Source organism: Camelus ferus, chromosome 21 (genome assembly GCF_009834535.1).
Source record: "Camelus ferus isolate YT-003-E chromosome 21, BCGSAC_Cfer_1.0, whole genome shotgun sequence".
Classification (NCBI taxonomy): Eukaryota; Metazoa; Chordata; class Mammalia; order Artiodactyla; family Camelidae; genus Camelus; species Camelus ferus.
In genome coordinates, this window is record NC_045716.1 from 9,984,865 (window position 1) to 10,000,776 (window position 15,912).

General features: G+C 32.4%; 1 protein-coding gene across 2 annotated transcripts in view; it reads right to left on the reverse strand.

The window, feature by feature from the left end:
• The window catches only part of SUCO (SUN domain containing ossification factor), an 84,274-nt gene that overhangs the window by 40,473 nt on the left and 27,889 nt on the right, over window positions 1–15,912 (reverse strand). For both annotated transcript variants that reach the window (XR_004313875.1, XM_032463721.1), the window contains 7 exons: window positions 14,539–14,649; window positions 12,319–12,473; window positions 11,216–11,353; window positions 10,838–10,988; window positions 7,088–7,211; window positions 6,268–6,392; window positions 5,097–5,164 (listed from right to left, as the gene is read on the reverse strand). Coding sequence is in view for 1 of the 2 variants with exons in the window: in XM_032463721.1 (XP_032319612.1) it covers window positions 5,097–5,164; window positions 6,268–6,392; window positions 7,088–7,211; window positions 10,838–10,988; window positions 11,216–11,353; window positions 12,319–12,473; window positions 14,539–14,649 (872 nt within the window). In the remaining variant the exon portion in view is untranslated. The remainder of the gene's footprint in view (window positions 1–5,096; window positions 5,165–6,267; window positions 6,393–7,087; window positions 7,212–10,837; window positions 10,989–11,215; window positions 11,354–12,318; window positions 12,474–14,538; window positions 14,650–15,912) is intronic.

Here is a 15,912-nt window from a genome sequence, read left to right on the forward strand (position 1 = left end):
TCACAGCCTTTAATTCAGCAAAATACTTTCAGAAATTTAATCTAAGAACACATGGTTCCAAATGATCATCCTTATATATACATCTTGATATAGCAAAGTAAAGTTTATAAGAGCAGGGGGGAAAAAAGCCAACCTAAATGTTTAGCATGGAGGATTGATTAACAAATTATATTTCCACCTAGACAATGAAATACCAAACAGCTATTAAAAATGGCATCAGAAACTGTACATTTCACTTATATAAAAAACTAGAAAATATAAACTAAAGTATAATGATAGAAAACAGATCTCTAACTGCTCTGGGGGTGAGGGTTGGGAGGGAAAAATACAAAGGGGCATGAGGAAATTTTGAGGGGAGATGGATATGTTCATTATCTATATTGTGGTGATCGTTTCCTAGATATATAAACATCAAAACTTACCAAATTGTACACTTTGAGATGTTGCTTATTGTATGTCAATTACACCCCAATAAAGCTGTTTTCAAAATACAACAAACTAGTAAATAAAACAAAAAGAGAAGCAGACTCACAGATACAGAGAACAAACTGGTGGTTACCAGTGGGGAGAGGGAAGGGGCGAGGGGCAAGAGAGGTAGGGGAGGAAAAAAGGGGTTATTATGGGTTTGTGTGTGAAAAAAAATACTTGGTATATACATTTATGGATATGAAATGATGCCACAAAATACTGCTGTTTAGGAAAAAATTAAAGTATGGTGTAAAATAAAGCTGCATATAGTATGGCATTTGGAGAAAAGAAATACTCATGACATCCAGCACTCTAATCAATACTTTAATAGACTATATCAAATGAGAGTATATACACTGACAATTAAATGCTAAATAAATCAAAAGCATTAAAATTAACATATTGTGTTAATTTTGGAAAGCAACAGAACACAGTTCCAGGAAATAGTAAGAAAAGCCAGGATTCAGAGAAAAGCTCATGAAGCAAACATTTGTTGAACACTTACTCTAGGGTCAGATACCCTGTTACATGATTTATATCCATCCTTTGATTTAATTCTTACAACCAAACTGCAGAGGATATTATCTCCATTTTACAGAATCATTCAAAAATCAATAATTGGTTACTTCACATTTTTCCCTTTGCCTTTTTAGGAACAGAACGTGCCCCCTTCAAAGTTGTAGCTGGGTATATGGCCACCCATCAAAAATTGTGTTCCCCTGTTTCGGCACGTAACTTAGTTCTTAGTGATGGGATGTGAGAAGTGTCCAGTGCAACTTCTAGGTCAGGTTTTTACAAGGAAGCTGCTACCTCTCCATCTGCTTTCTCCCACCTTACAGGCTAGAATAAGGATGTGGTTGGAATAAATCATCTCAGCAATGCACACAGGGACAACATAATAGGGGTGGCAAAAAACATGACAGAAGTTGTGTGGGTCCTTTAATCGTTCTCTGTTACACCCTTGCACCAACGTGAGTTTTTATGTCAGAGAAAGTTAAATATCTATCTTATTTAAATCATGGTTATTTGGTCTCTGTTAAAGCAGCAGAGTCAAAAGCCCTAACTAATAGCCATTTAGCCAATAAATAGTAAAGCTAAAAGTCAAAACACACATCTACCTGGCTCTAAAGCCTAAACACTGTCCATTTCCACAACACCCTGAGGAGAGGAACTAAAGAAAATCAGATTCAAACTTTGCTTTTTATTTAAAATGGAGAATATACATCTAAAAGAGTTTTAGTAAGAAAAAGCTAATTCTCCCCTACCTCCTTTTTTGCATACAATATTTTCAATTTCTAAGAAGACAGGAGCTATATTACTATCAGTTAAAATAAGCTTTCAGGCAAATGTATTACCAGGTATAAAAAGTCAATTCACCAAAAAGATTTCACAATTCTAAACTCTGTATAAAACTAATAAATAGACCTATAATACATAAAATATTAGTACATATATAATGAAAGTTGATTTTAAAATGCTCTTTCATCTTTCCGCCTCATCTTTTATGTTTCCTAGGAGCAGAGAACACTGTATGCAAATTAACAGAACTACATATAAAAGCTGACAAATGCAATTTCAACATACTTCTCTTAATTATTTATAGGTCAGGAACTTTAAAAGCTCAGTGAAGTAATCTAAACGTAAGAGTAGTTTGATAAAATACCATGTATCAAAGTTTAGATGATATGACCATACTACCCAAGGCAATCTACAGATTAAATGCAATCTCCATCAAAATACCAATGGCATTTTCCATAGAACTAGAAGAAATACTTTTAAAATTTGTATGGGAACACGGAAGACTCTGAATAGCCAAAACAATCTTGAGGAAGAGAGGAACAGAGCTGAAGGAATCATGCTCCCTGACTTCAGACTATATTACAAAGCTACAGTCATCAGAACATTATGGTACTGGCACCAAAAAAAGACACATAGGTCAATGGAACAGGACAGAGAGCCCAGAAATAAACCCATGCAGTTATGGCCAATTAATCTACAACAAAGGAGGCAAGAATATACAATGGAGAAAAGAAAGTCTCTTCAATATATGGTGCTAGGAAAACCAGACAGCTACATGGAAAGGAATGAAATTAGAACATTCTCTAACACAATATACAAAAATAAACTCAAAATGGATTTAACACCTAAATGGAAAAACATAATATAAAACTTCTAGGGGAAAATATAAGTGGAACACTCTCTGATATAAATTGCAGCAATATTTTTTTAATCCATTTCCTAAAATAAAGGAAATAAAAGCAAAAATAAAAATAATAGAAGTTTCTATCCACCAAAACACACTTAAGAAGTTGAAAGGGCAATTCACAAACTGGAGAAATATCTGCAACATATATAATTTATATGTCCTATCCAGAGTAAAGACAAACTATCACATTGCAACCATTCTTTAAAATATACTGCTAAGTCCTATCTAGACTCCTACTAAACAATAAGAAAAAAAAAAACTAATATATCAACAGAAAATATAGGAAAAGACAAGAATCTCAGAGAAAAGAAAAAACTGGTACATGAAAATATATTTAATCTCATTAGTGATTAGGGATTCATATCTTTCTAGAATAAAAGCTCCAAAGCAGCAGAGATGTCAGCCTAATTTGGGAAACAATGTCATTTTTAGTACCAGCAACATCATGTAACAAGTGCTCGATAAATTTCAAAAGAATGAAGGAAAGAAGGAAGGAAGAAATAAGTGAATAAATGAACAAATGGACAAACTAACAAATGAACCAATATGACTGAAAATCCTAAAATGTCAATTATCCTGAAATTCACCTAAGATTTGATACAATTCCAATAAAAATGCCAGTATGATTTTTTTTTAGAACTCAACAAGATGATTCTAATATTTAAAAAAAAAACAAAGGGATAAGAATAGTAAAGATACTCTGAAGATGAGGTATAAACTTATTCTACCAGATATTAAGAATTATAAAGCTACAGTGGGACTGTGTGGTCTTAAGACATGTTACATGGGTCAACCAACTCAAATCAGGTAAAATCAGTTAAAGGTGTTCTGAGGTTCTTTAATTATACAATCAAAAGACACATAAACAGATGAGCAGAAAGTAAAATATACAGTAAACACATACACAAATACATGCTGTCTGCAGAAACATTAAAATACAAATGGGTAGCTATGAGCACTTATTCTGTAAACCAGAAGAAAACAAAATGCTTTGTATAACTTCATCCCAGCATGTTTTTGCTTGAAATACAAAATTTTGGAGCATAAAAATTGAGTTGTTACTGACTGTAAGGGCTTTTACAAACAAAAACCCCCAAAATAACATTTTGATTATGATCTCTGATAACCATTTCCTCAAATTCAATTTACAGACCAAGTGGGCACATGGAAAAATTAAGTTTTTCAATATTATCCCTTAATGCCCTTAAATAGTTTGGTGTTAATTTTCAAACTGAACTTAAATATGCATATTAACAAAAGGAATGAAAGCCAAAAGTAGAAAAGAATAAGTATTATCTCTAAAATTTAAAGAATTTCTCTTTAAATTAAAGCATATATTTATATTAGTCGATCAATATGATGGTGATTTACCTCAATTCTTTTTTAAAACAGCTGTTTTTGAGCAACAAAATCAAGTAATCTAATAAAACTGTTGGTACATCATACATTTCTCCCATAAATCAGTTCCTTTGCCTACTATATCCTTAGTTAATGACAGAATCACAGATTCAAGTAACGAAGCAAAAATCCTGGGAGATTTCCCAGAAGCCTCTCTCTTCTTAAAATCCAATTGCTAATCAAGAACTGTCAATTTTATCTGCTATATAGATCTTTCACATTCCCCTCTCTTCTGTATCCAAACTGCCAATGACTTAAAGCCCTCATTTCTTGCCTGAGCTATGACGACAGGTTCCTAACTGGTTTCCCTGCTTCCAAGTCATCTTTTCAGGACAAGCCTTCCTAAAATGCCAGTGAGATCATGTCATTAGCTTACTTAAAACAAACACTACCCTCCACAGTATTTAAGATAAACTTAAAAAGCTTTTAAGCTGGGTATACATAGCACTGAATGGCCTGCTCATTGCTTACCTGACTCTCTTGTCTTATCTTCCATGATTATTACTCTAATTGTACCTCTATTCCTGTCATCACTAAAATAACCTCTTCAGGTTGCTTCTACTTATAGTTGCCCAGAAGAAATATGCTCCTTTTAGCACCGTCCCCTTACTCTTACAGTCCTTGAATACCTCTGCCTCCCTCATCTGTGACTTCCTATGAATTCAAGGAATTCATCCTTCAAGATTCAGCTCATGAATTATTTCTTCTAGCAAGCTGTTTCTCATTCTATTTTGCAGTTACATCTCACCTCTGTTCCTGTATCTTTTCAGCAATACTGTTTATACTATTTGATAATTGTTTAACTAGATCTGTCAATTTTGTTGTGTGACATCCTTAAAGGGAAACCATTTTTTGTCTTCAAGTTTGTATCCCAGGACCCAAGGTAAGTACAAGACCAGTACCAATCCTATCATAAATGCTTATTAAGTGACTATATGAAAAAAATCAATCTAACCCCAACATAAAAGCTTAATGTAATACATACATATACAGAGTGCGCATTTTTAAATTTTTTATTACTTACCAAATTTTAGTGCTGCAAGGATTCAACATATAAAGATCCATATTTTCTATAAGAATAGCAGATGTGCTCTATTGTAAAAAGGGGGAAGGGAAAAAATTACTTAAGAAAAAAATATTTATTTCAACTCTCAAGCTTTCTAGGTTTTCTATATTTTTAGATCTTAAAATATACCTAAGACTCTGAAACATTCATTTGGGAAGAAAGCACGAAAGCGCCTAAGATTTACCAGTAACGTCCATAGTGTGCTAAGTTAGCCTTATAACAAAACATTTAAAATTAAATGTCTGTTCCTACAGAGGAAAAATGATTTTTCTATTAAGGTATTCCTTTTTTAAAATTCCACAGAGATTTTAAAAGTTTAAAAACAGAGTACATGCCCTTCAGTAGTGAATAAATAAACTGATACATTCAAACAATAGGATTTTATTCAGCACTAAAAAGAAATGAGCTAGCAAGCCATGAAAAGACATGGATGAAACTTAAATGCCTATTACTAAGTGAAAGAAGCCAATCTGAAAAGGTTACATATGGTATGATTACAACTATATGACATCCTGGGAAAGGTAAAACTATGGAGATAGTAAAAATGTCAGTGGATGCCAAAAGTTGTGGGGAGGAACAAGTGAATAGGTAGAGCCCAGAAGATTTTTAGGGCAGTAAAAATACTTTGTAGATACTGTAATAGTGGATACATGTCATTCATTATACATTTGTCCAAATCCACAGAATGTACAAGAGTGAACTCTAATATGAACTATAGTGAACTCACTATAAACTTCAAGTGATAACAGTATGTCACTATAAATTCATCAACTGAAACAAACGCACCACTTTGGTGAGGGATGCTGACAATGGAGGAGGCTAACGCGTGGGAGGACAGAGGGTATACAAGAGAAATCTCTGAACCTTTCCTCTCAATTTTACTGTGAACTGTGAACCAACAACTGCTCTAAAAAAAAAATCAAGTCTTAAAAAGAAAAAACAGGGTGTGATGTATCAACCAATATACTAAGAATCCATGCAAGAAAATGTGTTTAAAAGCATAATCCTGCACTTACTAGTGAATTAGGAAAAGAGCTCATGTTAAAATACAGTTCCCAGAAAACCACTGCTTATATTTAATAAACTCACTAGTTTCACATAAGTATAGAAGAATTTTACACTTAAGTACCTTGGCTTCCGGGTTAGCAGCCAAAATTTTGGCACCACATTCTACTGAAGCATAATTATTTCGATTTTTCTGGACCTTTTTTGTGGCATGGAGACCTCCATTAGAAGATGGATGCATTGACTGACCTGCAGACAAACCTTATTATGAACATATATATATACGATGATTATGATTGAAAATACCCACAGCAAAAATCTCAGGATCAACAGGCTGCATCTAGAGAACAGGTTTTAATGCTTAAGCGAGTATTTTAAAAACCTGCAAAAAATTCAAAATGCTTCACAACAGCTTTAAAATATCCCTAATAGACAAATTATCTACAAAAATTACATACATCAAGTAATGTGGATTCACAATGTGAAGCTTACTCCTAAGAATCAAAACTGTTTGCATAAACATTTTATTCTATTAAGGATGAATGCTATCCTTCTATCTCTAACCCCAGTAATAACTTTTAACCCTGAGACTTACTTTACAACAACAAAAAGAAAGTTTAATACTTTAGTCCAATTCTACTCACAGTTTAAAGCTTTATGACTAAGAACTTTCCATGTCTCAACTTCCTCATATAAACTGAGATGAAAATCACTGCCTACTTTATTCTAGCCTCGTTTAATAATTTACAATAATGGATTTTAATTAGGATTAAGATAGTATACAATTATACACAGGTAAATTGCATGTGGGTAGTCAAAAGCCACTTGGTAAGTTTCACCCTGAAATAAGTTTTCAAAAGTTTTATTTTATTTTACCAATTAAAATGAGAAATGCATATTTAAACCAGTCCTTAAAAAAAAACAAAAACCCAGTACTTCCTTACTTTTTTCCTTTTCTACTTCCATAACTTTCTTCTTCCATTCATCGAATGTTGGTATATCTTCTGGGTCTTTAGGGTTTGTTACAGATGTAGGGTCAATTTCTCCTGGTTTTGTATAATCAGAACTCTGAAAGAAATGCCAAAAATAAACAGATTTCAGATTTCAAAGAATACAGTGAAGACAATAATAAATTCTAATAGTAAATACAAATATTTCTGAAATTAAAGTCCAACTTTATAACGAATGATAGGATTTTGAGGGAAAAAAACATAAAAAGAAAAGTTTCGGTTTACTTAAAAGCTGAGTTTTTCTTGAAAGAATTGAAGTCTTCTATCTAAGCACCACAGGATGAATCCCTTCACATGTTAGCAATATTAGCATGAGGTGTAAAAAAAAACAAAACTGTATTATGTCCTAAGCCAACAATTACCCATACAAAAACTGTACAAATTAATAAATTCTATAATTGTAGTGCATCCACCTTAAAATCTACATTAAAATAATATATACATTAAAGGAAGCTAACTAATTTTAGATGTAGTATATTGTTTCTACAAAACCTTAACAAGAAATACTATTTACATAAAAATTTTGAGGTGGATTTAAATCTAAGTGTGAAAAGCAAAGCTTTAAAGAAAATATAGGAAAACATCTTCATGATTCAGGCTATAAAAGGATTCAACAAGATGAGGAAAGAATGAATCAGTTTTTGAAAGGCTGACACATTTGGCTAGATTAAAATTAAAAATTAAACAGAATCTTCATGCACTTTTCTCTGGAATGTAAATTGTTGCAGCCACTATGGGAAACAGTATGACGTTTCCTCAAAAATGTTTAAGTAGAACTACCATATGATCCAGCAATTTTACTTCTGGGTATTTTTCCAAAGAAAACAAAAACACTAATTCGAAAAGATGTACACTCCCCTAAGTTCACAGCAGCATTATTCGCAACAGGCAAGATATGGAAGCAACCTAAGTCCCCATCTGTAAATGAATAGATAAAGAAGATGTGATATGTAATGGACTATTACTTGGCCATGAAAAAGAATGAAATCTTGTCATTTGTGACAACATGGATGGACTTAGGAAATATTATGCTAAATGAAATAAGTCAGAAAGAGAAGGACAAATACCACACAATTTCATTTATATGTGCAAACTGAAAAACAAAACAATTGAACACACTTAACAAAATGGAAAATGACTCACTGGTACAGAGAACAAACAGGTGGTTGCCAGAGGGGAAGGGGCAGAAGGAAGAAAGAGAGCTGAGGGAGATGAAAAGGTACAAATTTCCAGTTAGAAAATGAATGAGTCTGAGGTATGAATTATAGCATGAGGAATATAGTTAATAACATTGTAATATCTTTGTATGATAACAGATGGTAAACAGACTTATTGTGGTGACCAGTTTGCAATGTGTAGAAAATTGAATTACTATGCTGTGCACCGGAACTAACATAGGGTTGTGAGTCAATTATACTTCAAAAACAAACAAACAGGGAAACAAAATCATAGAAAGAAATCAGATTTCTGGTTATCAGAGGCAAGGATGAAGGGAGGGGGAACTGGATGAAGGTGGTCAAAAAGTTCAAACTTTCGGTTACAAGTAAGTACTATGGTCGTAATGTACAACATGAGAAATATAATTAACATTGTATGTTATATATGGATGTTATTAAGAATAAATCCTAAGAGTTTCATCGTAAGAAAAATTTTTTTTCTTTCTTGCATTTTATATCTACATGAGATGGTGATATTCACTAAATTTGTGGTAGATATTTCATGATGCATGTAAGTCAAATCATTATACTGCACATCTTAAGCTTATATGGTGCTGTATGTCAGTTTTATCTCAATAAAATTAGAAGAAAAAAATTAAATGTATCAAAAGACCCGTGAACTACATGGTTCAATAAGCTACCGACATAAATATCTGCAACACATTTAGCCAATAAAAGATTATCACCAATTATGAAGACTGCCTAGAAATCACTAATGGGAGAGAGTGGGGAAGGAACAATAAATTGAGCAAAGAGAAAAACACAAAATGCTTACTCTCAGTGTAATCAGGGAATACAAATGAAAACTAAAGATACTAAATAAGTTATATCAATCTGATGGAGGGTAGAGTGTGACAGTCTGTTGAGCCATCGGACATTTTAGTGAACTGCTAAAGGGAGTTTAACACTTAGCAATATTAAACAGATGTACACAATCTATGGCCCAATAATTCCATTCCTATGTATAAATTATCAGTGAAAACACATAAGAAAATGTGCATAAGAATACTTACTGCAGCACTGTTTGTAACATCAAAAGATTAGAAATAATCCAAATATCCATTCATTGAAGAATGGATAAATTGTGGTAGAATGGAATACAACGGAGAAAACAATGAATAGATAAAACACAAATACAACTTGAGTAAAATGATACTTAAGAATGATATTATTTTATATTGTTTCAAAATACGTTGAATAACAGTATGTATTATTTATAACAATGAATATTTGGGAACACTTTTAAAACATGCTCTAAAATGTAAAAAAAACCGAAGTCAAGGCAGTGGTTACAGCTGAAATGGAGAGAAGAAATGTAATTGGGAAGGGCATACAATTCAATTCATAATTTTCTTCCTTAATTGGAATAATTTCTGCAAGGACATTTATTCCATTTTTAATTATTTTTGTATTCCTAAAACAATGCATAATGTATTCATTAACAGTACCTTGAGAAGTGTACAAAATCTTTTTAGACAGCTTACTCTGGTAAATAGCACAAGTCTCATACAGTATGTATTTGCGATACTAGGGCATGTTTTTGAGTACTAATACTAGTTAGTGTATCAGTGTGATAAACACCAATATAGATACCTATAATCTCTCTTTAGGAAGACTTAGCAAGTTGGTTCCTATGCAACCTCCATGTTGGAGTGTTTTGCAGAGAAGCTAACTTACCAAATAAAATATGTGGCTATTAAAAAATACACAGCAGAATGTAAAATTAAAGAACTAGTACTATACTAATTAAATTTAAAAATTAAATAATAAAAATCTAGTTTGAATGAGAAGATAAACATATATTTATAAAAATTAATATAGTTGACATACTTAAGTGTAAAGCCCAAATACTAAAAGAAATACAATAAAAAGAACATACACACACTCACTCTCTGAGGCCCAGGCAAAGCAATCACCATCACCTCTAAGCAACAAATAGAAGAACTACACCATACAATAAAATTACTTTGCAAAGCACTGTAACAGGCAAAAGGTAGTCTAGTTGTATTTTGCCCACAGATAACAAAGGGTAAAAATGTCCCTTTAAAATAATTCTGGTTGAAGAGCCTAAATTTAATCTTGTATTACTGAGTTAAACTTATATTCTGAAGATACTTAAATTTAACAACCATACATTCTTCTATATAGCACTCTAAAAAATTTCTTGCATAAGGACTTTATGTATCTGGTTATCAAACAGTTGATGGTGGCAGAAAACCATTTATAATTAAACATAACTAAAGAGAGTTCATACTTGGAACAACTTGATGTATAAACAGTACACTGGCAATAGTATCGTGAAGTAACCACTTGCTCTCAGGGAACACAGCTCACCTCAATTCTACATTCGTCATTAACTGCTGATTCCCTAACTTTATGGCAAATATGGTTAGCGAATTATAAGATTAGCTAATAACAAAAATGCATTGTATAATTAAGTAGGAGATAGTGCAAGTTATTTACCTACCTCATTTTTTAAATTATCTGAAGCATTTAATGCAGATTTTGGATCACCACCACCCTGATCACCTGATGAAACTTTTGACTCAAATTCTGATTTTGTTATTTTTCCTTTGCCATGTGAAGATGACACATTTTCTATATGCTGTCCAACAAGGCTATTTGAAACCAAAAGACATATTAAGTAAACAAATGTTAGCTGAACAAATATATGCAATCTAAACCATTATAAGCATACATGAATACAAAGTAAACCAAGAAAGGACTACAGAGGGATCAGCTTTCTTTCTATCATAAAGAGGAATTACACATGCACCAAAGTCTACTCAAACATGACACTGCTGTTTATTACAGAATCATACAAAGGACAATGTCTCACACCAACCTTTCAGGTGGACTGACAAAGGAAGGCTGGTCAACCGGATCATTTGCACCAAGAGCCTCACCAACATCACAATCACTTTCAGATTGCTCAGTTTCGCTTGGCTTGGCTATAGGAATAGTACCAGATTTTTCTATTTCACTAAAAACAGAAACAAAAAAGACAATCTGACAATTTAATAGCATACATTAAAAGTGATAATAGTGATTCTGAAAACAAATCAAAGCCAGAGAAGAAGGCTTTACAGTTCTGCAGACAGTTTTCAAGAATTCAAATATTTAAAATCATGTAATGATTTAAATCATATAATCTGTTAGTGCCTTGTTTGGCACTATCATTATTTCTAAACATATTTTCTGTTTCTTCGTCCCTTACCAGGGCAAACTTCTAAATGATAACTGTAACATCTTCGTGTACAACTCGTTAAACCCAGTCCCTTATATTCTTGAGAACAAGTATCTAAAAAGTGCTTGTGATAGAAAAATAGTAGTGATGATAAAAATAATGATACTGACACACATATTTTTACTATGTGCCAGATATTGTCCTATATATTTTATATAAATTAACTCATTTGATAAAGGAAAATGTTTAATGTAGTATTTAGAGGAGGAAATTTTTTGCTCTTTGTAGTATTGCTGGAATTAGAAGTACATAAAAGATATTAAATTAAGGAAAAACTTAAGCCTAAATATTCTCAATGTTTATTATCAAGTTTGAAAAAGTTAGCTATTCATACAAAGACATAACTATGAATGGACTGCTACAGTAATATCTAATGAAAAATAATAATCTGGCATTTGAATTTTTGATAATTATAAGGAAGATTGTTCAAGTAAGTACTGTGTTTCTTAAACAAGAACCTTACTTTCCCTATATGATGTAGATACTTCATAGCTGGGATATAATCAACTTCACTGAGTTACACATCAGAATAAACACTCATTATATTATAAAATCATTACCTCTAAAAAGTAATAAAAACACAAAACACAGGCATTATTACTTAGGTCTGCTATATAGCCTAAAATTCAAATTTGAGTATCAAACAAATTTTTCTGTTATTATCTGGTGATACTTTTGTTTTTTTCTTTGCAATGACTTACTCAAGCTTTGAGATTGGAGTGATCTCTGAGGTAGATGAGCTGGAAATATTTTCAATGTTTTCACTGCTCACAACTACACTGGAAGACTCTTCATGAAGATCCACTGCAGGGAGTGTCTCAATCACAGATGGACTTAACTTACTTGATTCTGTATTCTGTTTATAAAAAAGTCAATTATATTAAATGTTGAGATTAATAAACTATCTCTTTAGCTGAACAGGATATTATAAAAAGCAGGTCTCAAAAGTAACAATATAAATAATGTTCACTAAAAATGTACTTTTATAAAAATCCTTTCTTTCAACATTTTTCATGACTTTTCATAAACTAGGACAAAGGAGCTTGTCTTTCTTCTTTCTTATCTCTTATTTTATATCAGGACTTACAAATTATTTCCCTCTTACTATAATTAATTAATGCTAGTAGCAAAACAGAAATCAATCCTATGTAAACGTATAAAACAGTACAGTACACAGGTTTTGCCACTGAGCAGTTTAGAAGATAATGTGTATCAATAAACACCACCACTAGGCATGTATAAGTGACATTACAAAGCAATACACGATTTTTGCTGCTCCTTCAAGGTCTGTATGCTCTGGGCCATTCATTCCTCCAAAACACAATCTGAAATGTACTTAATATCTACCATGTTTAAAAACCTCTATCAGTACTTCCTCCCCCACAACCAACCCCAAACAGAATTAGCCATTCCCCTTTCTTTATGCCTCCACTGTTCTCTGTACAGACTTTAATCAAAGCACCTATTAACACCTCAGCTGCCCTTATTTATTTCTCTTTCCCTTGAGTAAGGACTATGTTTTCTTGATCTTCATGCTCCTAGTGTCTAACACAGTATCAAGCACACAGGAGACATTAAATGCTTACTAAATGAATATCAAGTGAGAGGTACTCATGCTCAGTTCAAGGAAGAGACTAAGGACCACTATGGACTAGAAGAACTAGGACTCTGAAGAAAAGGAGAGCTACGGGAGCAGAAAGAAAACACAATCATTTGGGAAATTATTTACACTGGAATGAAAAATTTGCAAAGGAATATAAATGGGTTTGCATTTTATGTTAGAGGCCTTGAGAAGAGAACCATTACGTTATTATCAAATATTGCATTATCATTTCAACATGCATTCACTATAAAAAACTTATTAAGACATTTTACACCTTTTTTTTTCTTTTACTAAGTCTCCAAAATGTGTATCTTATACTTAGAGCAAATCTTAACTTGGACTATCCACATTTCCAGTGCTCAGCAGCCACACGTAGCTAGTGGCTACTGTACTGAACAGCACAGGTCTATGAGATGCAGTAAGCACTTCAAAGTATTTGAACAAAAGGACACAATGATAAAAATTTAGGAAAATGAACACTGGCAGGACTGCTCAGGCCTAATAATTGAAGAGCTACGGAGATCACTTTTCTTTTACTCTTATATACAAACCTTTGTCAAATGTCTTTCAGAATCCAATTAAAAAAAAAAAAACTATATCTCCTTAGATAACCCAATTAACTCATAAAATAACTCTGGCTGTATTTTTTTAAAGAGAATTCTCCCTCATTTTAAGCTAAAATTTGGTTTTGTTAATATTTGAGATATTTAGTTTTTCCTTAGTCCTTCTTCTCCAGATCAAACATCCCCAGTTCCTTCAGTAATTCCTGATATTAAATGCTTTCCAGATGCTTCAGCATTCTGATCAGCTTACATTCTGGTCTAGTTTTTAATATATTTCATAAAATCTGGTGTACAAAATGAAAAATAATATTTAGGATGTAAGATGAGAGAAAAAGGAAAAAAACATATTCAACCTATTATTCATAATCCATACTAAGTGATAAAATTATGATATCAAAATACTCTGTGCTCTACATATAAATATTTTCTTTAAGATAGAGAAAAAATTTCCCCCGACATTTGAAAATCTGAAGAGACAAGATACATTATTAGTGAGGCAAAATGTAAACTAGGAAAGGAGGATTTACAACCAAACTTATACTACAAAGAAAATAGTCACATTTATTATTAAATATGTAATTCCAAATTTTCTCAAAATCAGTACTCTAAGCAGGTGAACAGTTTTAAGGCTAGTTGCATAGCACTTCAAAAAGAAAAAAATAGTAATACACAATATGGTGACCAAACAGAGGTTTTCTATTTTGTTAAGTGGCTTGAAAAGACTTATCATTAAAAATCAAAGCAACATAGCTTACTTGTACACTCACAACGTAGTCATCTTTTAATTTGTATTCTTCTGGAGGAACAGGTGAGTCTGAACCCACCTTTCCTGATAATTCAACATTGATGGGTCCCTCTCTTTCATCCTATATTGCAAGGAAGAGAAAAGGCCAACTGATAAAATTATTTCATAAAATAGTCCTGAAGCAAAATGAATGATCATCTCTCTATACTTTACAAACAAAACACTTTATTGTGACTTTAATGACTTTTAGTTGCTTATATGATTATTGTCGATCTTCCTGCATTACCCTCCTTACCACTTCACCTCAAATATACACTACATGAGTTCAAGAACATCATTTGATTTCTTAATAAGCTCTTTAGTCCTACCACCCAGCACTGTGTTAGATACACAGTAAGACTTCAGTAAATACTTGATAAATGAATGTACATATAGTTCTTTGTGTCATCTCTCTTTTGATACTCACTTTCAAGTTAGAATTTTGGGTACTTTGTCTTATAAGTTTCATAAAAGCAAAGTTTGTATTCATCATTATCTAAACCTGTAGAGTACAAACTAGGTACCCAAATGTTTGCTGAAAGAAAGTGTCCCCCTTCCTTAATGCTTTGCTTAAATTCAATCTTACAACATTTAGCCTTCAGACTTCTCATCAAAGAAGAGATTAGCTCTAAGTCTTATAGACTGTGGATAAAAGCATAAAATTACACTCCTTTTTGGAGAGATATTTAGCAAGTCTTCAAAGTTTTAAGTTCTCCACCCCAGAAATACATCCTGCATAACTCAAAAATTTAAATAATCCACTCTAAATATCATGCCCCTCCAAAAAAACCCCAGGCGTATAATTATAGTTTGTACATTCACACACACACGTATACACAAACATGCATGCACACGCACCGCTGAGAAACAATGCAAAAGTCTGTCAAAAAAGAAGTGTTTAATAAGTTGTGATACATCCATATGATGGGATAAAAATGTAGCTATTCAGAAGAATATAGCAACATGCAAAGTGTCCATGAGACATTACTGGGGAAGACAATTTGCATAATATTTATAACATGACATTTTAATAATAATTAAAATATTAATTTGTGTACAGAGGATATCTGTACCCACAGAAAATGGTCTGAATGTTTTCACAAGAAACAGCAAATTGTGGTTCCTTTGGGAAGGGAATGGGATGTAAATATGAATATTTTATAGTGAGTATAAATGACTTCTATAATTTAAAATAAGTACATTGATTGGGGGGCGGGAAGCGAAATCCAGCTAACGTCAATACTCACCTTTTATCATTTAAAATGACAAAATAATAAATTATTTAGAGACCATCAGGTTTTTTTGGACTCTGTCTATTCACTCCACCCAATTATATTAAACAAAG